The 24,278-nt window shown below is 44.3% G+C and overlaps 1 protein-coding gene across 2 annotated transcripts in view; it reads right to left on the minus strand.

The window, feature by feature from the left end:
• radx (RPA1 related single stranded DNA binding protein) overlaps window positions 1-24,278 on the minus strand; it is a 95,516-nt gene that overhangs the window by 57,695 nt on the left and 13,543 nt on the right. For both annotated transcript variants that reach the window (XR_005944070.1, XM_041196289.1), the window contains exons 3-11: window positions 19,238-19,380; window positions 17,793-17,985; window positions 15,924-16,032; window positions 13,930-14,021; window positions 13,713-13,835; window positions 10,090-10,203; window positions 6,343-6,510; window positions 4,040-4,197; window positions 2,219-2,415 (exon numbers count right to left, since the gene is read on the minus strand). Coding sequence is in view for 1 of the 2 variants with exons in the window: in XM_041196289.1 (XP_041052223.1) it covers window positions 2,219-2,415; window positions 4,040-4,197; window positions 6,343-6,510; window positions 10,090-10,203; window positions 13,713-13,835; window positions 13,930-14,021; window positions 15,924-16,032; window positions 17,793-17,985; window positions 19,238-19,380 (1,297 nt within the window). In the remaining variant the exon portion in view is untranslated. The remainder of the gene's footprint in view (window positions 1-2,218; window positions 2,416-4,039; window positions 4,198-6,342; window positions 6,511-10,089; window positions 10,204-13,712; window positions 13,836-13,929; window positions 14,022-15,923; window positions 16,033-17,792; window positions 17,986-19,237; window positions 19,381-24,278) is intronic.

The following is a 24,278-nucleotide window of genomic DNA, read 5'->3' on the forward strand; positions in this document are numbered from 1 at the left end:
TATAAACGACATGGATGACTATGTGGGGGGTAGGATTAGTAAGTTTGCAGATGACACAAAGATTGGCCGGGTGGTTAACAGTGAGGTTGAGTGCCTTGGGCTACAGTAAGATATAGACAGGATGGTCAAATGGGCAGATAAGTGGCATATGGAATTTAACCCTGCAAAGTGTGAGGTGATACAGTTTGGTAGGAGTAATTTGACAAGGAAGTATTCAATGAATGGCATGGCACCAGGAAGTTCTGAGGAACAAAGGGACCTTGGTGTGTTTGTCCACAGATCTCTGAAGGTAGAGGGGCATGTTGGTGGGATGGTGAAAAAGGCATATGGGACACTTGCCTTTATCAATTGAGGCATAGATTACAAAAGTAGAGAGGTCATGTTGGAGTTGTATAGAACCTCGGTGAGGCCACAGCTGGAGTACTGTGTGCAGTTCTGATCACCACATTATAGGATGGATATGATTGCACTGGAAGGGATTGCAGAGGAGATTCACCAGGATGTTGCCTGGGATGAAACATTTAAGTTATGAAGAGAGGTTGGGTTGACTTAGGTTGTTTTCATTGGAGCAGAGAAGACTGAGGGGCGACCTGATTGAGGTGGACAAGATTATGAGGGTCATGGACAGGGAGCAGCTGTTCCCCTTAGTTGAAGGGTCAGTCACAAGGGGGCATAAGTTCAAGGTGAGGGGCAGGAGGTTTAGTGGGGATGTGAGGAAAAACTTTTTTACCTAGAGGGTGCTGATGGTCTGGAATGCACTGCCTGGGAGGGTGGTGGAGGCGGGTTGCCTCACATCCTTTAAAAAGTACCTGAATGAGCACTTGGCATGTCATAACATTCAGGGCTATGGGCCAAGTGCTGGTAAATGGGATTAGGTAGGTAGGTCAGGTGTTTCTCATGTGTCGGAGAAGACTCAATGGGCCAAAGGGCCTCTTCTGCACTGTGATTCAGTGAACGTCACTAAAACAGGTTACCCAGCAACTATCACAATGCTGTTTGTGGGACCTTGCTGTGCACAAAGTGGCTGTATTACAACAGCGACTACAGTTCAAAAAGCACTTCATTGGCTGTGAAATGCTTTGGGACATTCTGTAGTTAAGGTGCTATATAAATGCAGGATCTTTCTTTTGTTTTCTTCCACAAGGAGACAATGAGAAGAGGACAGGGACACGGGAAAGGAATATACAAATGAGATAGTCCATTAGAAGACTTCATCCAGTGTCAGAGTTTTGGTGGCTGAGGCTGGAGGGATATTGGGAACCTGTCCTGCCAGCAATGATGTGTGACATGGAGGTACACTTTCAAATTTCCACCTGACCACAAAACCGACACTCAGGAGCGACCAACTGCCTATGGAAGAAAACGCCTGAATTTCATCGCTATTGACAACAAGTGATAAAGTCTCTGTAAAGTGCAGTTGATCCACACATTAGCTTAAGGCCGGGGCGTTAAGTAGGGTTGCCACCTCTGGCTGGGCATATTCCTGAATGTCTTATCACGTGGCCCCTCAGCTCTGACCATCCTGCCAACCTTATTCCACCTTCATTATTTTTAAAGTAATAAGCAAAGGTTTTTAAGGAAAATGAAAAAAAAAACAAATAAATACCCTTTCTTTTTCTGATGCCTCTAGGACTTTTCTCCAGGATTTTCTTGCAGCAGCGTCCAGGAGATTGAGCTGCAATTCCTGGAGACTCCAGCCCAATCCTGGAGTGTTGGCAACCTTGTTAAATCTACCTGAGCAATGCTCAACAGGGAAAGAAAGGTTCTTCAGAAGAAGTGATTGCGATTAGATAGAAATGCTCCTTTTTTAAAAAAAAAATGCAAAAGCAGATGGCCCTTATTTATTTACTCCTCTTTATACTCGTGAAAAAGTGTCTCAGGTTGTATTTTAATTTTGTGCCCATCAAATGAGGCGTCCCAGGTCAAACCAACCCAAATTAGCAGTGCAGCATGGGCCAGGCACTCTTGACTTTCCCAACTTGAAGGTTGATGTCAACTTGTGTTGAAGTTGAGATTTGTGCTGTGGACTTGCCCCCACAAGATGGTTAGTTAAGACTGCTCACAATTTGTCACCGTAAGGGCTCTGTCCTGTGGTGTGACACGAGTTTACATCCTCAAAGTGAGATGAGTCCAGTCCACTGCGCCGTCCCCTTTGACAGGCACAATATACTGAACACATCACCCTTCCTGAATAGGCCACTTTGCTTCAGTGCAATACCTTAACCAGTAGCAATTCAGCACTGGCGATGACTGCCTCGGATGGTGCCTCACTGGATCTACATGAAGCGCCTCTGTTGGCCGGCTCACACTGGTGCCTTCCTCTGGACCTTCCCCGTCAAGTCTGACTGGTGCTGAAGATGAGGCTGCAAAAGCATCGTCTTTCTGCAGGGCCGGGTCCAAGCCGTTTCGAGCCCCCTGTTTGTAATGAGAATAAATTTAAGGTTATTCGTCTGACTGCATACCTGGGCCATCCATTTCTCAAGAAAACTGCTAATAAAGGAGGTCAAAAGAGTAGGCCCCAATGTTAAACTCCAGCCAAACCCAAAATAATGTGGACTGGGGGAAGGTGGGCAAGTTGTGGCCCAGGGTGAAAATAATAATCAGGCAGTCGGTAGATTGGGCAGAGGGGATCCTGGGTGGATTGGATTGAAACCCTGAAAATTAGCTAAAAAGATTTGAAAATGTTGGGGGCAGAGGCGGTGGGGTGGGGGATTGATGAAAAGTTAAATGATGGGCTGGCCTAGCTAACTCATGCAACAGTGACATTTACTGGTTGGAGGTCCATATTTGCAGTGTGACATGTAACTCAAGACACTGGCCTTTCTCATTGTAAAATGTTGCCCCTGAACACTGGGTTTACCTATTATAAGTGCTGCCATGTAAAGTGTGACAGAGGAAGTAACATCAGTGTAGACAGGATGTGTTCCCTATGTGGAAGATTTTAATAGATTAGAGATAAGAGTTAACATGATGTGTGAAAAACATGGGCTGGTGCTTAAATGCTGACAAGGCCAGTCATGGTGACACCATAAAAGCAACTTCAGGGATTGAACAATGTTCAGCACCATTCACCACTCCTCAGGTACTGAAGCAGTCCTCGTCCACATGCAGCAAGACTTAGACATCATTCAGGTTTGGGCTGATAAAGTGGCAAGCAACATTTGTGCCACACAAATGTCAGGCAATTGACTATCTCCAACAATAGAGAATCTCACTATTCCCCTCCAAATTATCATCACTGAATCCCTCACTATCAACGTCCTGGGGGTTACCATTGATCAGAAACTGAACTGGACTAGCCACATAAATACTGTGGCCACAAGGGCAGGTTGGAGGCTGGGAATTCTGTGACGGGAAATTCACCTCCTGACTCCCCAAAGGCTGTTCACTATCTAGAAGGCACAAGTCAGGAGTGTGATGGAACACTCTCCCCTTGCCTGGATGAGGGCGGCTTCAACAACACTCAAGGAGCTTGACACCATACAGGACAAAGCAACCTGCTTGATTTGCACCCCATCCATCACCGACTCACAGTAGCAGCAGTGTGTGTACCATAGACAAGATGCACTGCAGCGGCTCACCAAGGTTCCTTCCACAGTACTTTCCAAGCCCATGACCTCTACCACTTAGAAGGGCAAGGGCAGCTGATGCATGGGAACACCATTACTTGCAAGTTTCCCTCCAAACCACATACTACCCTGACTTGGAAATGTGTTTCCGTTCCTTCACTATCGTTGGGTCAAAATCCTGGTACTCCCTTCCTAACAGCACTGTGGGTATGCCTACACTACATGGACTGCAGCGGTTCAAGAAGGCAGCTCACCACCACCTTCTCAAGGGCAACTATGGATGGACCATAAATGCTGGCCTTGCCAGCGATGCCCACATCCTGTGAAAGGTTAGAACTTATACAAAAAAGAGCCAGTTCACCTATTCGAAGGACATGATTGTCAACAGCGGTTACAAAAACATCACCGGAGGAAAAGCAAGTCCTGACACAACTCTAGCGCTCAAGTTGATTGAAGGTAACTTCTCGTACCAGCACTGGCTTCACACACAGCCTTTCAGCTGAGCCTGTGTGACAAACGTATCCAACAGCAGCAATGGTTCCCTGAAGGATAATCCGCCTGTGCTCTCTGTAATGCAGGCTTTCAATCTCCTTCTTCAGTTCACTGATGGAGGTGAAGGGAGCTGTGGCTGGAGAATTAAAACTCATTATAGATATGAGATTAAACCACAAACACCCTAAAAGTAAATCTAAGCACTAATAAAATAAGTAAGTAAAACATTATCTGCTGCAAAGTCACATTCTGACTTTCTACTGTTTCAAAGCATAATTACAGCCTTCCTCATTGGTGACAGGATTCACTCAGGTTTCCTATTAATAATCTATCTATCTAAAATGGTACATTAATAAAATGTATATGACAACACCAGTAATCAGTTTCATGTGAATAATAAATGGGAATGGTAACATTTAGCAGGAGGTAGTGGCATAATGGTATTGTCACTGGACTAGTATTCCAGAGATCCAGGGTAATGCTCTGGGGACCTGGGTTCGAATCCCACCATGGCAGATGGTGAAATTTGAGTTCAATAAAAATCTGGAATTATGATGATGACCATGAAACCATTGCCGATTGTTGCAAAATCCCATCCGGTAATGTCCTTGCCTGGTCTGGCCTACATGTGACACCAGGGATATTTCCCCTGCTCTTCTTCGAAATAGTGCCATGGGATTGTGTGTCCACCTGAAAGGACAGTTTAATGTCTCATCTGAAAATTGGGTCTTAATAAGACACATGGAAGATTCAAATGGGAGTTGTTGCAAGAATGTGCTTTGTTTAAGAAAAAGGTACAATTTCTAATTTTTCTTTTTCTGGCTGGATTTTTTAAAAAAAATCTCTTAAGACAATGGAGGCTGCCAGATGGCTACATCATGCATTCCACCAAGCGGGATGAAAAAGATCAGACACACAACCCCCTGGGGAGCATGAAAGATTCCGTCTCCTGTTGGCTTTGCACTATCCTGAAATTTTTCAAAAGTTTCTGAAATCAGACATCAAAGTGAAATTACTTGTTCTAAAAGCATTGACTGCAACAGACATGGATTAATAGAATTTAACTGGAATATACAGCCAGCAAGACACTTTAATGGGAGGTGTTACAAAACAGAGTTCAGAATGCAGGACTGAAAACAGGCTGGCAAAAGTTGTTTACCCAATCGCTCTCTCTCTCTCTTAAGTATTGTGCCTGGATTTGCAAAGTAAGCATTCTGAAAAGAGAAATCTACTGCAAACCAAGATCTTTTGGGGATAAAATGTGGAAATCTGCTCGATACAACTATAGCCAGGAAGAGAACTGAACAAAATGGCCGCAGCATGGAATCACTGCATTAAGATTAGTCAAAGGACAGCTAACCATATACTCCTTTGTATTATCTTCTTCACCAACTGCAAAAAATCCTTAAGCCACCCTATTATTTTGCCATCTGTACCCATGGTGGGGGTGTGGGGGTGGGGCTGGGGATGTTAGTGTGTGTGTGTGTGTGTGTGTGTGTGTGTGTGGTGCCCAGGCAAATGTGTACGACGTTTTGAATGGGTTCAATTTACCTAATAAGACAACTACCTAATTCAGGAAATGGTTTCAATAAACGTATTCTGTTTTTTGCTTAACCTAAGAAAACCTGGCTGACTAATTATTTACGGTGGGGAGACAGTGGCATAGTGGTAATGTCGCTGGACTAGCAATCCTCCCTGCTCTGGAGGCATGGGTTCAAATCCCACCATGGCAGCTGGTGGAATTTGAATTCAGTTAACAAATCTGGAATATAAAGTGAGTCTCAGTGACGGTGGCCGTGAAACTATCATCGACTGTCGTAAACAAACAATCTGGCTCACTAAGCCACCCTTACCTGGTCTGGCCGACATGTGACTCCAGACACACAGCAATGTGGTTGACTCTTAACTGCCCTTTGAAATGGCCTAGCAAGGCACTCCAGGGCAATTTGGGATAGGCAACAACTGCTGGCCTTGCCAATAACATCCCATGAAAGAATAAAGGGGAAAAACAAAACAATCTGACAGTGTAAATAGTGGTACTGAAGCAGTATTGGCAAAGCACATCCTCTCTAAATTCACAAAAAACCCTTTTCTGGTCATTTTACCCCTCCCCATGTAGCTATAACAGAGTGGAAAGGAAGTGTAGTACGCAGAGCGGCTAAGTTGGGTGATCTACTGCACTTGATCTCTGCATTATCCCGTTTTCCTCAATAAAGTTAATTCAATGCGACAGGAAGTCCCTAGGCACTGCAGAGGGAATCCAACGTGCAGCGAGTCTTACCATCCAGATTTTTACAGTAATCCTGAAATAGGTTGGGGGCTGGAGGGAAGGAATAGTAGCCACCCATTACAGACCTCTTCATCACATCTTTCTCATGCTGTCCTTTTATCCACCGAATGAAGCTCTGTACTTTTGGATTCTGTGTGTACGGTTGTCCTTTGTGATGCCCTGAAAATCAAGGGAGAGGTGTCATCAGAATGAGACCAAGGAGTTGAGTGTAATAACAGCATTGCACTTTGCAGAACTACTATTAACTTGCAGTGTTAACATCCCCATCGTCAACAGAGCAGCATGCATAACAAACAGGCTCCTTGTCTCAGGATCAAAGTGTGCTCAGGAGACCATTTGGCCCATTGGTCCTGTGCCACCTCTTTGAAAGAGCTATCCAATTACTTCCACTCCCCTGCTCTTTCCCCATAGCCCTGCAAATGTTTTCTCCTTTTCCGCAAGGAAGACGCGGAGGAGGTTTACGAGAATGGTACCAGGGATTAGGGACTTCAGTTACATAGAGACACTCGAGAAGCTGGGATTGTTCTCCTTAGAGCAGAGGAGGTTAAGGGTAGATTTAATTAGAGATGTTCAAAATTATGTGGGGTTTTGGATAGGAAGATGGTGTTTCCAATGGCAGGAGTGTGAGCAACAAGAGAACGCTCCTTCAAAATAAACAAAAGGAACAGGGGGGGGTGAGGTGAGTATTTTTTTAAATTTTGTTTTACCTAGCATGTTTTGACCTAGAGTGCACTGTCTGAGAAGCAGCTTCAATAGTAACTTTCAAAAGTGAATTGGATGCAGATTTGAAAAGGAAACATTTTTTGGGGCTATCACGCAAGAGTGGGGGAAGTGGGACTAATTGGATAACTCCTTCAAAGAGCTGGCATGCATATGATGGGCTGAATGGTCTGCTCCTGTGCTGTGAGATTCTGTCAAAGCTACCAACTGGCAGCTTCTACAACAATCTGTACTTACATAGTATCTTTAACAGAAGGAAAACATCCCAACGCACTTTACAGGAGCAGTAGAAAGCAAAATTTGACACCAAATCACATTAGACAATATTAGAGCAGATGGACAAAAGCTTTATCAAACAGATAGGTTATAAGAAGTGTCTTAAAGAAAGGCAAAGGGGGAATTTCAGAGCTGAAGGCCCAGGTAGCTGAAGACATGGCCACCAATGGTAGAGCAATTTAAATCAGGAGAATTTGAGGCCAGAATTACGTGAGCAAAGGGAAAGGCGAGGCCTTTGAGGAATTTGGAAACAAGAACGTGAATCTTAAAATTAAGGTGTTGCATGACCAAGAGCCAATGTAAGTTAATGAGCACAGGGATGATAGGGGAACAGGACTTGGTGTGGGTTAGAAAATGGGCAGCAGAGTTATAGATGAGTTCAAGTTTACAGCAGGTAGAATGTGGGAAGCCAGCTAGGAGTCTGTTCGAATAGTTGAGTCTAGAGGTAGGGAAGGTGTGGATGAGGATTTCAGCAGCGGAGGAGCTGACATCGGGGTAGAGTCAGGCAATGTCATGGAGCCTGAAATAGACAATCTCCGTAACAGCACAGTTAAGTGGTCATCTTGGGATCAAACTTGACAATAAGTTTGCAAGCAGTGTGGTTCAGCCTCAGACAGTTGCTAGGGAGAGGGATGGCTTTCGGAGCTAAGTAACAGAGCTCGTAGGGAGGACCAAAGACAATGGCTTCGGTCTTCCCAGTAATTACTTGGATTAAATTTCTGTTCTTTCAGTACTGGATGTCAAAAAAATTAGTCTGATAATTTAGCAACTGAGGGGGGCGGGGAGGGGGTGTGTGTGTGTGTGTGTGTGTGTGTGTGTGTGTGTGGGGAGCCGTGGGGGTGGTTTGAGGAGCAGCTGGGTATCGTTCATATGGAAACAACTTCTGTGTTTTCAGATGATGTCGACCAAAGAGCAGCATGTAGATGAGAAATAGGAGGAGGCGAAGGATATAACCAACTATGGATAATTATTCATGCACAATTACTTGGGCTCATCAATATAGGCAAAACTTCAAGCAAAATTGATTAATTCCTAAAGCTTTCAGCACTCTTTTACTGGTGCATTTCATAGTTTTCAAAACTTCATTGTTGAGCAGGAGACCGGCCTTTTGGAAATATAGAGGATTATGGATGAATGGGAATAATTAGCCTATAATTTACTCCTCCAGGTTTCAAATGACAACAGGGCCCCACCAGAGGGAAGCTCAAATGGATTCTGAGTCATTTGAATTCTATGATTAAATTACAGGGTTCTTTCATTTATTTTTTATATATTTATACATGCTGCACTTTCTAAACAGAAGAGCAGTGAAAAGGACAGTATAAAGTCACGATAAAATGAGGCTGATTCAAATAGTCATCGCTGCAGAATGATACAGACAGCTGAGTCACAGTTTAAAGACAGCACAGTTATTGGCAGACTTCAGGTTCATTAAAGGTTGAGGAAAAATCATTCTTCAGAATTAGCCCAGTACCGTTTACAGAGAAAAAGATGCACAGCCCACATGCAGGATATATTGGATATTCTTTGTCCTCTTCACCGTACCAATACACCTTGTTTGATTGAATTCCCAACATCAAAAGGCCAAAAGGGAATTGGCAAAAGGCCCAGGGGTGAGATAAAGAAAATTTATTTACTTTTTGGGCGGAACTCCCGAAGTCATCCCGCGTCATTTCAATTTTCAGGTCAGCGGGGGCACAGCCGAATCAACTGTGCACCCACCGACCTGTCAACGACCAATTGAGGCCATTTAAAAAGTAACTGAAGTAATTAATGGACCTGCCCGTCCAACCTTAAGGTTGGTGCACAGGCCGGGAGCCTTGGCGGGCTTTAGAAAAAGTATGAAACCTCATCCATGGGCGGGATGTGGTTTCATGAGGGTTTTTAAAAATTTAATAAAGGTTTGATTAAAAGTGATGGACATGTCCCAACTCATGTGACAGTATCACATGAGGGGCCGTGACAGGGAAATTTTATTTTTGCCCCTTCACCATTTTTAAGTTTGGCGCCGATTTCCCTGAGGCAGCACTTAGCCTCAGGAAGACGAATGCGCTCTGTTGCACACATGCACAAAAGAGCGCACTCCTGGCTGAGGGATGCTCCCCACCCCGCCCGGACAGGGAGCGCATAGCACTTCCTGGCGGACGTCACGCTTGACGGGCCTTAATTGGCCTGACCACGTAAAATGGCGGCGCGCCCCTGATCGGGGGTGCCGATCGGAGGCACTCCTGCCTGCATCCGCTTCTGCACTCCCCACCCCCCCACCCCCTCGATGGGGTGAAAATTCTTCCCCAATAGTAAGTTTCAAAAGGGTATTGGATAAATACTTCAAAAGAGAAAATTCGGAGGGTTATGGGGAAAGATTGGGGGGGGGTGGTGGGACTATATGGACAGCTCTAAGTGCTGGCACAGGCACAATGGGCCAAATGGTCTCCTTCTGTGCCACATGTGTCCAAGAAATTCACATATGGAATTCTGAATAACGGACTTTAAAATGGAAAGTATCAAAATTAACTTGTGGTAGCATCCAAGCTCTTTTTTTTTTGTTCAGTCACAGGATGTGGGTATCACTGGTAAGGTCAGCACTTATTGCCCATCCTTAATTGCCCTGGAGATGGTGGTGGCCTTGGAGGGCTGTCTTCTTAAACACAAACGATTGGCTTGCCAGGCCAAAGGCCACACCTCTTGAAATGGTGAAAGCTTCTCACATATGCACAGAGAACGAAAGATGACATAACCAACCTGAGATAGATAGCTGGCTTTCATTGGAGGTTGTAAGGTAGGGAACATTGGCAATTGCTCCCCCAGGTCGGAGCTCTCGAACTACCCTCATCTGGGTGCAAACCAAGTAGGTCACTGCAAGAGAGAAGTATTTGCCCGTAAGTAGATAGACTCCTGTGTATACAGCCTATCAGGAGCACCAGAGTATTGTAACGAAGGAAATGTGGTAGCCAATGTTATACTGACTGGATAATCTATACTGTTAGAGATGTTGTTTGAGGGACAATTATTGGCGAGGGCACCAGGAGTACTCTCCTGTTCTTCTTTGAAACAGTGCCATGGGGTGTTTTACGTTGGCTTCAGAGGACTGCAGATGGGACCGCAACTGAATTTGCTGAGGGAAACAATAGGGTTGCTCTTCTTTAACCTGACAGAAATACTTGTTTGAAAGGCTGTGCTGTCAGGGACATAGGTTTGGCTGTCAGCTCTCCCGTATTCAGGTTATGGAGTATGGGCCAAAAAGTTCAGAAAAACCAAAAACTCCCTTTTTCTCAATGTTCATATGAGCTCCCACTCACCATCCACGGAAACAGCAGTATAGCTTGGAGTTAATTTTCCTGGATCTAAGTACCATCATGAACTTGCATTCACATAGCACCTTTAAAACATAGCAGTAAAACGGCCCAAAGAACATCATAAGGCCGTAAACCAGATTTCGATTGACGCTAACTCAAAGAAAGAATTATTGGGACAGGTTTGGGAAAGGCTTGGTCAAAGAGGTGGGTTTCAATCAGTGTCTTAAAGGAGGATAGAGCGGTGAAGCAGTTTGCTACACAGACCTCAAAGTATGAGGTGGGAGTGAACAAATTACCAACACATTTGAGGAGGGATGCAGGTGGTGCCAGAGTACAGTGGGCCGGGGAGATCACTGGTGGGTGTAGCTCCAAGCAGAGAAACCAATGATGTTACATTTTGGGGAGGGTAAATAAAAAGGCATGACTTATTATATAGCATAATTTTCAAGAGATCAGGGCAGACGCTAAAGAACTTTTGTTCTCTTTATCTTTTCATGGGAAGTGGCCACCGCTGGCAAAGCCAGCATTTGTTGCCCATCTCTAATTGCCCCTGAACGGAGTGACTTGAAAGACCATTTCAGAGGGCAATTAAGAGTCAACCAGAGTGCTATGTAGGCCAGACCAGGAGCAGATGGCAGATTTCCTTTCCTATAAGGGCATTAGTGAGCCGGATGGGTTTTTAACAACCATCGATGATAGTTGTCATGGTCACCATTACCGAGACTAGCTTTATAATTCCAGATTTAATAATTGGAATTCAAACTCCCACTAGCTGCTGTGGTGGGATCTGAACCCATGCCCCCAGAGCATTAGCCTGGGCACCTGGATTACTTAGTCGAGTGACATTATCACTGTGCCACAATCTCCTCCATTTTAAATGGTGTGAATACAGGTCAAAAAGATGACAAGGAAAGAGGCGAGTGGGAATGTGGGTTTTACAGATTGGGCCACTGAATGTAAAACAATTATGATCAAGGCAAATTTGTACAAGAGACTGGTCAGGCCACAGACGAAATACTGCTAGCTTCTGTGAATATCCCATCACAGGAGGGAGATTACAACCAGGGAAAAGAGAACAGGGAAGATTTATTCATCATTAGAACAGATAGTTGTGTAGAAAGGCTCAAAGGATTGTATCTTTTATTTCCCAACGGAGAAGGCTAAGGGATGACATGATAGAAGTTTACAAAATCATGAATGGTTTTTGAAAGGATAAGTTATTATTGTTTCACTGGTTAGTGAATTAGTAGCAAGAAAATAAGAAAGATTGATTTGCATTTATGCAGCATTTTTCATGACCACAGGGCATTCTAAAACATTTTACAGCTTGCTTTCTTTTGAAGTGTAGTCACTGTTATAATGTAGGGAATGTGGCAGTCAATCTGTGCACAGCAAGCTCCCACAAACAGCAACAAGATCACGGCTGGACAACCCGTTTTTTGGGATAAATATCGGCTAGGACACTGGAGATAATTCTCCTGCTCTCCTTCAAAATGGTACTGTGGGTTGTTTTATGACCACTTGAAAGAGCAGATGGGGCCTCAGTTCAATGTATTAGCTGATACACAGCACCCCCAACATTGCAGCACTCCCTCAGTACTGCACTGGAGTGTCAGCTTGATTTTTGTGCTCAATGCCTAGGGAATGCAAGGGGGGCATGGACTGCAATTTTATTAATTCATTAATTCACTGGTACTTGTTACTGATGGTCCAATTTCTCTATGAAATTATTAAATTGGTATTATTGGAAATTATTAATATGGGGAGGTGGTGGCTTGGTGGTATTGTCACTAGATTGGTAATCCAGAGACTCAGGGTAATACTTTGGCGACCTTGGCAAATGGTAGAATTTGAATTTAATAAAAATCTGGAATTAAATAAAAAGTCTAGCGGTGACCATGAAACAATTGTCAATTGTTGTAAAAACCCATCTGGCTCACTAATGCCCCCTTTATGGAAGGAAATCTGCTGCCCTTACCTGGTCTGGCCTACATGTGCTTGACTCTTAAATGCAATGGGAAGGTCAATAAATGCTGGCCTAGCCAGCGATGCCCACTTCCCAAGAACGAATAAATAAATAAAAAAAGTTTCTGTTGCTCAGTTAGGTTCTTCATGCACTGAGATAAAAGCAAAAAAACTGCGGATGCTGGAAATCCAAAACAAAAACAAAAATACCTGGAAAAACTCAGCAGGTCTGACAGCATCTGCGGAGAGGCACACAGTTAATGTTTCGAGTCGGAATGACCCTTCAACAGAACCAAGTAAAAATGAAAGAGGGGTGAAATATGATGCCTGCCGCTCCATGAATTAGTTCTCCACACCCCTACATCCGATTACTCTGTGACAGGGCTGATGGCAGGTTTTGTGTCATACATACAAGCTTGGCTGCGATGTTCCTCGTTGTTCTGTGTGAACGATTGTGCATGTGGCCATGGGTTTGAGATTTGAATTTGCCTGCACAGTGTTAAAGCAAAATAATGCATCCTCTTCAAATTTAAAAGTTACCCACTTTATTCCGTTAATTTATAATCTCTGCTGTTATACAGGCTGTGTTAGGATCAGCTTTGAGTGTGCTGAGATTAACCTATCAAGACTACATAAGCCTTGACCCTCCAGTGTGCAACACCGTCTGAGACCCACATACTCATGTAACCCGTTTTCGTTAAGGATTTCCATAAAAACAAGTTCTCATTAAAGATAATATGTAAATGTCAGCCAAAACTGAAAATACTGGAGACACTCAGCAGGTCTGGCAGCCTCTGTGGAGAGAGAAAGTGGGTTTCGGGTCGATGACATTTTCTCAGACTTTTCTCAGTTCTGATAAAAGGTGAACACCCGAGACGTTAACTCGGTTTCTCTCTCCACAGGAGCTGCCCGATCAACTGAGAATTTCCACCATTTTCTGTTTCCAGCCTCTGTAGTTTCTCGCTTTAAAATAAATATAAGTTGTTGTTGTTGTTAAGGGGCGATGCAAATTATTGCTAAAGGCACCATATAGATGTACATCGCTCTTGTTGGTACTCTAGTCGGTTAAGTAACTTAATTACCGAAAGGGAAAACATTACTTACTCGGGTGAATCTGTTGAAACGTTTCTGGCTGTGAAGTTGCAAACAGTTCAAGGACAAAAGGTTGCTCAGTGCTGCCATCCACAGCATGAACCCAGCGGTACAGGTAGAAATTTTCACTGCCATCTGTGTCAGGATAAAGGGGGAAGCAAGTTAAGCAGACTTTTAATGATTGTCATGAAGCTGAATTTCCCTCAGCATTGACACTCTGAAAGATTACCTTCCCTTCTTACTCTCTGACATCTTCCCACAAAGGTGACGAGTCCAATGACATCGCAAGTGTAACCATCAGGCAGTTTATCCAGCTCCAGTCTAAAAAGACAGACAAAAGTGAAATATCCCTCCAGACCATTCATAGAACTGAATAAAGATGAAGCTATTGTAAATATGCAGTTTGGTGATTTAACAAAAAAAGTAACCGCCATTGGCTTTGTCATTTATTTTCCAACAAGGGGTCCAGATACCAGCAGCTACTGTACCTCTGAATAAAAGAATATCCCCACTGTGTGAGAGCTGGAAAGCATGCGAACATCAGTTCTGACATTGGCAAAGAAACACAGGTTAGAACTAAAACAGAGGCGCGGGCAAGGAAATTGAGTGGAGAAAGCTGGTGGCAAACTGTTGCCACATGGTGGGATTTGAACACACGGGCCAGGATTTCACAGCCCCCACCGCAGTATTCTCTCTCCTCCCGGCGGATGCGGCGAGCCAATTACGTCACTGTTCAGGTGGGCGGGGCCATAACATCCCGCCAGGGGCCACGATTTGTGGGGTTGCTTGTCCAACATCATAACCACCACACGGCCGTATCCCATAGAGTTTGGGGTCTGAGCAATCAGCCAGGATGGCAGGTCAGTGCAGTCTTGGGAGGAGGGTTGCAATGTTCAGAAGTGCCATCACTCAGAGATGCGTTAGACCCCAGCTGCCTGTTCAGCTCGGTGTAGAAGACCCCATGTCACCTCATACAGCGGGAGCCTGGCTGATATTTCACCCTTAACAAACACGACACAATCAAAACAGAGCAGGCGGCCAATTATTTCATTGGCTGTTCGAAAGACCTTGTTGTTCACCAACTGGCTGCAAAGTTTGCCCAAGTAACAACAGTGAATATGTTTCAAAAAAAAGGCAGGTTGTGAAACATTTTGGGATATTCTTGCAGAAAGGATTCATGAGAACGGTTCCAAGGTTAAGGAACTTCAGTTGAGTAGAGAGATTGGAGAAGTTGGGACGGTTTTCCTTGAAGAAAATAAGGTTGAGAGGACAATTGAAAGAGGTCTTCAAAATCATGAGGGGTCTGGACAGAGTAGATAAGGAGAAACTGTTACCATTGCAGATGGAATCAAGAATGAGAGGGCACAGATTTAAGGTAATTGGCAAAAAAAGCAATGAGGAGAAACTTGTTCACACAGCGAGTGGTTAGGATCTGGAATGTGCAGCCTCAGAATGTGGTGGAGGCAGATTCAATCAAGGCGTTCAAGAAGGAATTGGATTATTATCTGAAAGGACGAATGTGCAGAATTACAGGGAGAAGGTGGGGAATTGGCTGGAGGTGAATTGCTCACTCAGGGGGTCAGCATAGACATGATGGACCGAATGGCCTCTGCCTGTGCTGTAACAGTTCTGTGATTCTGTGATACTGAGGGCACGATAAGGCACCACTTGAATGCTGCTCTTTAGCTGGTTCACCCATTCATGTTGGATATGCCGTTTGTACAAGGACTGTTCACAGCTTCTATTAAAATTCTACCACACCAGCTGGATTGTGATGTTACAGCAGGTCTAAGAGGGGGCAAAGGCAGAAATGGCCACTGGGTAACATTCTGAACAGGCATGGAGACAATCTCTGAATAAGCAGAAGACATGTCACAGCCAAGTGTTAAAGGGAAACATCTCTTCAAACCTAGGAACACTACATAACAATTTATACTGTGAGGGTGACCATATTTCTCTGCAGACTGTGCTGCAAACGGCTAATTGCAAGTTTTATCACAAGTATAGAAACATAACAAAGATGACAAAGAGTCATATGGACTCGAATCGTTAACTCTGTTTCTCTCTCCACAGATGCTGTCAGATCTGCAGAGTTTTTCCAGCATTTTCTGTTTTTGTTTCAGACTTCCAGCATCCGCAGTATTTTGCTTGTATAACAAAGATGGCGACAGCCAAGGTGCAGCATCAATGAATTTCAAATAGAATCTAATACTGGAACAGTACCTGGTGATGAAATTGTACTTAATGTCAGGCAACTTCCACTCTGCTTTGACTTGCTCAGTTGGCACAATCTGGATCTCTGCGCGAGGATCTCGCGGATTCAGGCAGATCTCTGAAATCACATCCAGCAGAACATAAATGGAAAGGCATAGAAACAAATATTTCCTGGAGACCCTGCGGGGATCTGCGCACTTGTGGGGCCTCAGCACCGTTCTGAAGGGTCTTTGAATCAAGCTGTTGAGCGAGTCATAAGGCCAGAGTTTGTTCAATGCATTATACATGCTCTCTCTCTCTTTGTAGCGACACATGAAACTCAAAGGCTTGCATTTATATAGCACCTATCATGCCTGCAGGATGTCTCAAATTGCTTCATGGGCAACTGAATACTTTTGGAGTGTAACCAATGTTTAATACAGGAGAAATGGCAGCTAATTTGCACACAGTATGACAAACAGCAATGAGATAATAACCAGCACATCTGTTTGAATGATGTTGGTTGATGGGATAAATATTGATCATGTGCAGGGAGCTTAGGTACAGCTTGGAAAGGACCCAGGCTTAGAAATGGTGCAAGTGTAAAGGTGAATACTACTGATGTTTAATTAGCTGCAACATGTAACCTACCTGCATAGAATGACAGTCAGCTACTTGTTGCTTGTCTAGCTAGGATCCCACCTATCTGGATATAGTGGGAAAGCCTTGGCTCAAGTGGTAACTCACTCAGTTGAGTCAGAAGGTCATGGGTTCAAGTCTCACATCAGGGAATCGAGCACATGATCCAAATTAACACTCTAGCACAGCACTGAGGGAATGCTGAACTGCCAGAGGTGCCAGTTTTCAGATGCGATGGTAAACCAGAGTGCCATTTGCCCTTCTTGTTTGCCCTTCGGTTGTTTGTAACAGGCAGAATACAGACTGTACTCAACCAGCTTGCACTTGCATAACCCAAAACAAAATGTTTCCTGTTAGATGTGAATCTGCCATTGGCAGAACTTAGATGTGATTCTACCATTGATAGATGTGATTCTGCCATTGGCAGAATTCAGCCAGCACTTGCTGAACAATTCTGAGTGCACTGATAATTAGTCAGTTAGATCAGTCGAGCTTGTAACTTGGCTCATTTATGCTGCCAGAAGTGACGTACATTCATACGCAGAGACCCATTCTCTGCAAATCAACGGAATATGTTTAAGCCTTGCGCCTTTTTTGAAATACCAGGAAGCTTGGGGAGCCTATAGTTCCCTCTTGCTTTCTCCATGGCAACACCTCAGCCAGAGTTGACTTGCCAACCAACTGGCAGCCTTTCCTCCAGTAGTATAAATTGTTGTGATTGTTTGAAATTTGGCATTCTTATGTTTGTCCAGATGAGTGCAAGAAGAAAAACTTCGGCCACATGCTTCTCTTTTCAGCAATATTCCTGATACATTGACATTTCAGAGATGCTAGAGAGAGATAGTTGGACAGACTGAGAGAGAGGTATTAAACAAGTGAGGGAGATGGGGAAAAGCAAATGGAAATGAGAGAGGGGGAAAGACAAAGGAAGCAGGAAGAATCCAAGTCTGAAAGACAAGGATCAAAGACAGAGTGGCATTAGGTGGAACAGGAGATAGAGCAAAGTTAAAAAGAGACAGATTTGGCTAGATAGTCACAGGGAATGGCAGGGAGAGGGAAAGAAGTAATCAGCGCAATAAATAAAGATATAATTTATTCAGGGCATGATCAGGTACCAATGGGCATTGAAGCTAATCAAGTGGCCAGCTTGGTGGTTTCTGTGCTCACAGAGCGAACAACATGAGATAAATGCGCAGCAGAATAGCACTTACTAATACTCCCTGTGTATCTGATGGGTAATACTGAATGTAGCATTCTCACCTATGGTTCTGAGGCTCTTTAACTGTGGGTCACATGGAGTGGCCCAGGTTCTCATCTGGTAACTGTTCTTAACTGAGTAACGGTGCAGCAGGAGCACTGTGCCAACGTGCAGGGACTGGTACCATTCAGGGCACAGGGAGTTCCACAGGACCAGTGGCATCATACCGGACTGATCAGCTACTTCAAGGTAGGCCTACAGCAAGAGCCAAAAAGAGAGTCTTACACACAGTCACAGCCCATTGGACACAAAGTGCATCAGCGCCTCTGCAGCGGGTATTCATTACCCCAATTGCTGAATGATACAAGGCCAAGGTTCCTCACAATATGGATCAAATGAAAGCTTAAAACAAAAATCACAGCTCCAGAGGAGGCAAAAAAAAGCACTATAAGGAAATCAAAGGGTAAATACAAACCTTTGGGATGAAGGTCAAAAATCCCTCCAAGTATTTTTGAAGATAAATTAAAACAAACTGTTGACACTGCATATATGAAGACATAGCACTCAGGCTTAATAATCAATGCATCAACACACAACCCTCCCCATAACAGGATGGAGAACACCAGGGGCTTAAAAAGTAATACACGCAAACGCAACTCAACATGTCACGCACATGCCAGCCACTATTTGCACAGTGCTAGATATTGGAACTGCTGTGTGGAGGCAGGGTTTTCATTAACATATTTAAATCGGGATTCTTTACAGCCACTGGGAGCTCGATTTTAAGTTAGCTGTTGCTGATGGTTTTCCCAGAGGGAGACCCAGCAGTTAAAGGCAGATGAGAGCTGCCAGCTCCACAAGGTTAAGTGGCTGTTCCAGCACTCCTTGTGGTTCAGAACAACTACAACAACTTTATTTGTATAGCGCCTTAGTGTAATGAAGCAAAATTAGATACCGAGCCACATAAAGCGATATTAGGGCGACCTGCAAGAAGCTTGATCAAAGAGCTATGTTTTAAGGAATAAAAGAGGCAAGAGGGATAGAGAGTTGGAGAAGTTTAGGGAGGGAATTCCAGAAGAGGAGCAGGAGTGCTTACTCTAGACCCTCAGGGAATCCTTCAACTTGCTCCATGTCCCTCCTCATGATTGTTGGCCTCTCCCAATTTCTGGGGCCCATCGCCATGCGTGTCCCTGGCTAAAAACCCCTGCTGCTGGTGTTCACATCGGTCAGGCTGCCCCTCTGGCTGGCCGCTGGGTGGGAGGCGATGCTACAGGGTGAAAATGAGGCGCTGCCTTTAAGTTTCCCCGTTCCTGCCTGTTGTCTGTTACTACCACCATTTCCAACCTCTGCCACACCCTCCCCATAAACAATGCAGTCTGCATCTCCTTTAAACAATAGCATGAACTTCTAATTGTTACAAGCTATGCACTGCAAATCATGAAACCTCTGGGTCAGAATTTCGAAGTCCTTGGGACAACAGGAAGGGAATACGTCCAAGGTCACTGACCTGATAAGGAAAGTCCACCTTTGTTCCAGGCCGCCCATAATAGCGTAACCTAGATTTGTGCATTATTCGCACCAGAAGATGGGGAAATTCAAATTTTGTTCTCCAGATCATTGTCAAGTGCTGGAGAGAAATGAATCTAAAACCTGTCAGAAAACAATGAGAATACAACGTTAGTTTTATTTTTCCCCAAATGAAAGGCCATTGGCCTGAAACAATAACTCTGTTTCTCTCTCCACAGATGATTGTTTGGCCTGCTGTGTATTTAAAGCATTTCCTGTTTCTAATGCACGAAGCCTACTCCGCAATATTTAAGAGTGATCAGTTCCAAAATTATTCAGACAAGTTTCAGTTGATGGCTAAGTCCTTCCCTTGCGAAAGGAAGGACACGTTTGTCTAATCTAGTTGAATTTTTGAGGAGGTCTCTAATATGGCCGATAGGCAAATGTCTATGGGTGTTGTCTATATGGACTTCCAGAAGGCATTCGATAAAAGACTGTGAGAGAAAAAGAGCTCGCAGAATTGGAGATAACCTTGTGAAAAGGGACCACAATTTGTTCAGAGATCAGCTATACAGAGTAGGGATAAAGGTCTGTTCTCTGATTGGAATGATGTGGGGAGGTGGTGTCCCACTGGGATCTGTAATGGGGCCTCAGTTTGTCATCATATATATCAATGACTTGTATTAAGGATGAAGGATATTCAACTTCACCGATGACACCAAGTACATTGCATAGACGCGAACATGAAATTACATAGGGACATAAGCTAAAGTAAGTGAGCATAACTATACAAATGGATTTCAATATGAACTGGTGAAAGATCATTCACTTTGGATCAGGGAAAGGCAAAATGTCCTACTCCAGAAAACCAGGCAGTCAAGGATAGAGTGAGAGCCCAAGCTTTTGCACTTGGTAAGTTTTTATTTACAGAGGTGCACATGACAAACATGCACCTCCTAACTCATTAACCACAATCTGTTGCTATAGTTAATCCCCTGTTTAATGCCCACCACTGGCTGATTGGGATCTAGAGAGCACAACTGTCCTGAGAGTGTGGTGGAGGCAGATTCAATCATGACTTTCAAGAGGAAATGGGTTAGGAACTTAAAGGAAAAATATTTACAGCGCTATCGGGAAAGGGCAAAGGAGTGGGACTAGCTAAATTGCTCTGGCAGAGAGCCGACACTGGCTCGACAGGCAGAATGGCCTCTTTCTGTGCTGTAACCGGATAATTAAATATTCACTTAATACACAATTAACACAAGCCAGCAGATTTATTTAATGGTGCAACTTAGAGCTGTTGAGTAGCAAAGAGATGTAAGAACATAAGAAATAAGAGTAGCAGTAGACCATATGGCCCTTTGAGCTTGCTCTGCCATTCAATACGATTGTAACTGATCTTCTACTTCAGCTCCACCTTCCTGCACTGCCCCGAGGTCCCTTGATCCCTTCATATCCAAATGTCTGTTGACCTCTGACTTGCATAAACACAATTACTGAGAACCTACAGCCCTCCGGGGTGAAGAATTCCAAAGAAATATCTCCTCATCTCAGTCCTAAATAGCCAAACCCTCATTCTGAGGCTATGACCCTTAGTTTTAGACTCCTCAGTCATGGCAAACACCCTGCCAGCATCTACCCTTAGCTCATTAAGAATTTTGTTTGTTTCTATAGATCACCTCTTATTTTTCTACCCTACAGGGCAGGGGGAGGCAAACTATGGCCCACTGGAGTTTTTCATCCAGCCCAAGAGCTGACATTGCCTTAAACCTTGGGAGTTGTAGTCCGTCAAGTTTGGCTCTCCCACTGGAGAGCCAGACATCGCAAACTACAACTCTCACCGGGCCTAGGCACTAGGCACAACTACTGAGAAGGAGGGAAGGGAAAGGGGAAAATAGGAGCTCCTTCCCGTGCCTGACATTCCAGAACTTCGTTGACGTTTCGAGTCCTCATGAGCCTTCACAGAAGTTGAAGGGTCATGAGGACTTGAAACATCAACTTTGCTCTTCTCCGCCGATGCTGCCAGACCTGTTGAGTTTTTCCAGGTATTTATGTTTTTGCTTTGGATTTCCAGCATCTGCAGTTTTTTGTTTTTATTCCAGAACTTCCACTTGATGTTTCCTCTGCTATGTGGTTGCACCTCAGCCTGCACTGCTAGGCCTTATCTGATGGCTGAAAATGGCCGTTGGGATTTTGGCAGGATTTTTGACAGAATGAAAGAAAGAACTTGCATTTATATAGCGCTTTTCACAACCACCAGACACCTGGAAGTGCTTTACAGTAGGTTACGCACTTTCTGTTGTAATGTGGGAAATGCAGCAGCCAATTTGCACACAGCAAGCTCCCAAACTGTAATGTGATAATGACAAGATGATCTGTTTTTTTTGTGATGCTGATTGAGGCATTAAAAACTGGCCAGTACACCAGGGATAACTCCCTGCTCTGCTTCAAAACAGTATCTTTAAAATCCACCCAAGCAGGCAGAGTCTTGGTTTAATGCCCCATCTGAAAGATGGCACTTCCAACAGTGCAGTGCTCCCTCATTACTGCGCTGGAGTGTCAGCTTTGATTTTTGTGCTCAAGCCCTGGAGTGGATTTGAAACTGGAACCTTGTAGCTCAGAGGCAAGAGCGCTACCATTTGAGTCACAGCTGAAATCTAATCTGACAGCAGCTTGGATGCTCCCTGAGGAGATTTCTTCATGCACATTTTGAAGGGAAAACTCATAATTATATTAAATTCTGAGAAGAATGATGGTGAGTGAAGTGGACTCGGGCAGGAACCACCATTGTAGATGTGAGTAATGTTGGGTTCTGCAGTGTTAAGAATATTTCTGATAATGGGGCAGGATTGTTGGAGGTAGTACATTCATTGTTCAACAGTATTAATTTAACATACTGTTGATTTTAAAACAAAACTGTGTTGTCCCTGTTTGAACATGAATTGTTTGTTTCTTGAGTGTATATACGGCCTGCCATTCATAGGAAATGCACCAGGCCTTAATGGATTAAATTAGCAGGGCTGGCTGCATAAACCTCACCGAGGGGTGATCTAATTGAGGTTTTGAAAATTAATTTGATAGGGTAGGTATGAGGAAATTATTTCCTCTGGTGGGAGAATCCAGAACGAGAGGGCATAATCTCAAAAATTAGACTGAAGCCATATAGCAGTAAAATCGGGAAGCACTTTTTACATAAAGGGTTGTGGGAATCTGAAACTTGCTCCTTCAAAAAGCTGAGGATACTCGGGCACATCTGGTCACCTTGCTTTCAGCTGCTTTCACCCTAAGCTCTGGAATTCTATTCATTAACCTCTCTATCTACCTCTTCTTTCTTTCAGACGTTCATTAGAACCTTGCTGTTTGACCAAGATTTTGGTCGCAAGTCTTGGTATCGCCATCTGTGGCTTGGTGTCAAAAATGGTTTTATTGACATCGCTCTTGTGAAACGCCTTTATATGTTTTGCTACATTAAGTGCACTGTCTAAATGGAAGCTGTTGCTGTTGTGAGGATGTGCAGGATTAATGTGAGTTGATTCTGTAGTTGGGCTAATTGACCTAATTGAATAGTGGAATAGGCTCGAGGAGCGAAATGGCCAACTCTGGTTTCTAATGTTCTTGCACAGAATGAGATAAGGTAGGGAGGATAGGGGGTAAGCACTGAACAGGGTTAAGTATCAGGAGCTTTACCTGTTCTCAGATATTTACTGAGCTAATAAGAGTAGCTGCATTACACCATTGGCTGTGAATCACTTAGGGATGTCCCAAGGACATATCGATACACGTTTCTCTTTGGTGAAAATATTGCAAAGAAACCATGTAATTTAACCCATATGGAATCATAGAATGGTTAGAGCTCAGGATGAGGCCATTTAGCTTGCTCTCTGCAACAGCAACTCTCCTAGTCCCACTCCCCAATCTTTTCCCTACAGCCCTGCAATTTTTTTTCTTTTCAAATAATGATCCAATTCTCTTTCAAAGCCAAGATTGAAACTACCCCCACCACACTCTCAGGTAGTGCGTTCCAAATGCTAACCACTCGCTGCATATAAAAGGTTCATCCTCTTGACACTGTCGTTTCTTTTGCCAATCAACTTAAATCGGTGTCCTCTGGTTATCAATCCTTCCAACAATGGAAACAGTTTCTCCCTACCCACTCCGTCCAGACCCCTCATGATTTTGAGTATTTCTATCACCTCACCTCTTCATCTTCTCTTCTCTAAGGAGAACAGCCCCACCTTCTCCATTCTATCCAGGGAACTGAAGTCCCCCCATCTCTGGGACCGTTCTTGTGAAACTTTTCTGCACCCTGTTATGAAAGCCAGGGTTAACTTAAAGTCAAGAGGCGAGGTGGGGATTTCCAAGGCCTAGCAGACTCAGGAGTTTTCACGCATGCGGGGACCGGGACTGGGCTGCACATGTGCCGTTCAGCATTTCAAGTTCTCGGGACTGAGGACAGGCCCAGCACTCCCGCACAAAAAAGGGAAAATGGCACAAAAACCCAGATTGTGTGGCCAGGAGAGGAGCGCCATCGGAAACAAGGGGGCCAGGCAGGGCACAAGGTGAGGGCACAGGGAAGGGTCCCAGAGGGAGAGTCCCAGACAGGGGACAAGAAGAGGTCCCAGTTAAGTTAAAAAGAGAGGAGCAGAGAGAGAGACTCCAAGCAGGAAAAGGGCTGCAGTTAGCAGACTTTAAGTGAAGAGGGCTCAGGAGAAGCCCTGGCAATTGGGGAGGGCAGCAGAAGGTTGGTGACTCCATGCTGTGGGCCTTTGGGGCAAAGGTACTCCTTTGGAGCAGTAGTGTTCAGCTCGGCAAGGTCAAAGACTGAGCTGTGCTTGTGAGTTGGTGCTTGGGAGCACCCACTCAGGGGGTATGTTGGAGCTGTTGAGGAGCAAAAACGTGTAACAGAATAAGAAATAGGAGCAGCAGTGGACCGCATGCCCCCTCAAGCTTGCTCCGCCATTCATTGAAACTCTGTGAGGTGGGCCATTGTTGAGGCTGTCCAAGTTGGAATTCTCTCCAAAAGTCGCTCCAAGGTGAGATCT

This window comes from Carcharodon carcharias, chromosome 9, assembly GCF_017639515.1.
Source record: "Carcharodon carcharias isolate sCarCar2 chromosome 9, sCarCar2.pri, whole genome shotgun sequence".
Taxonomy (NCBI): domain Eukaryota; kingdom Metazoa; phylum Chordata; class Chondrichthyes; order Lamniformes; family Lamnidae; genus Carcharodon; species Carcharodon carcharias.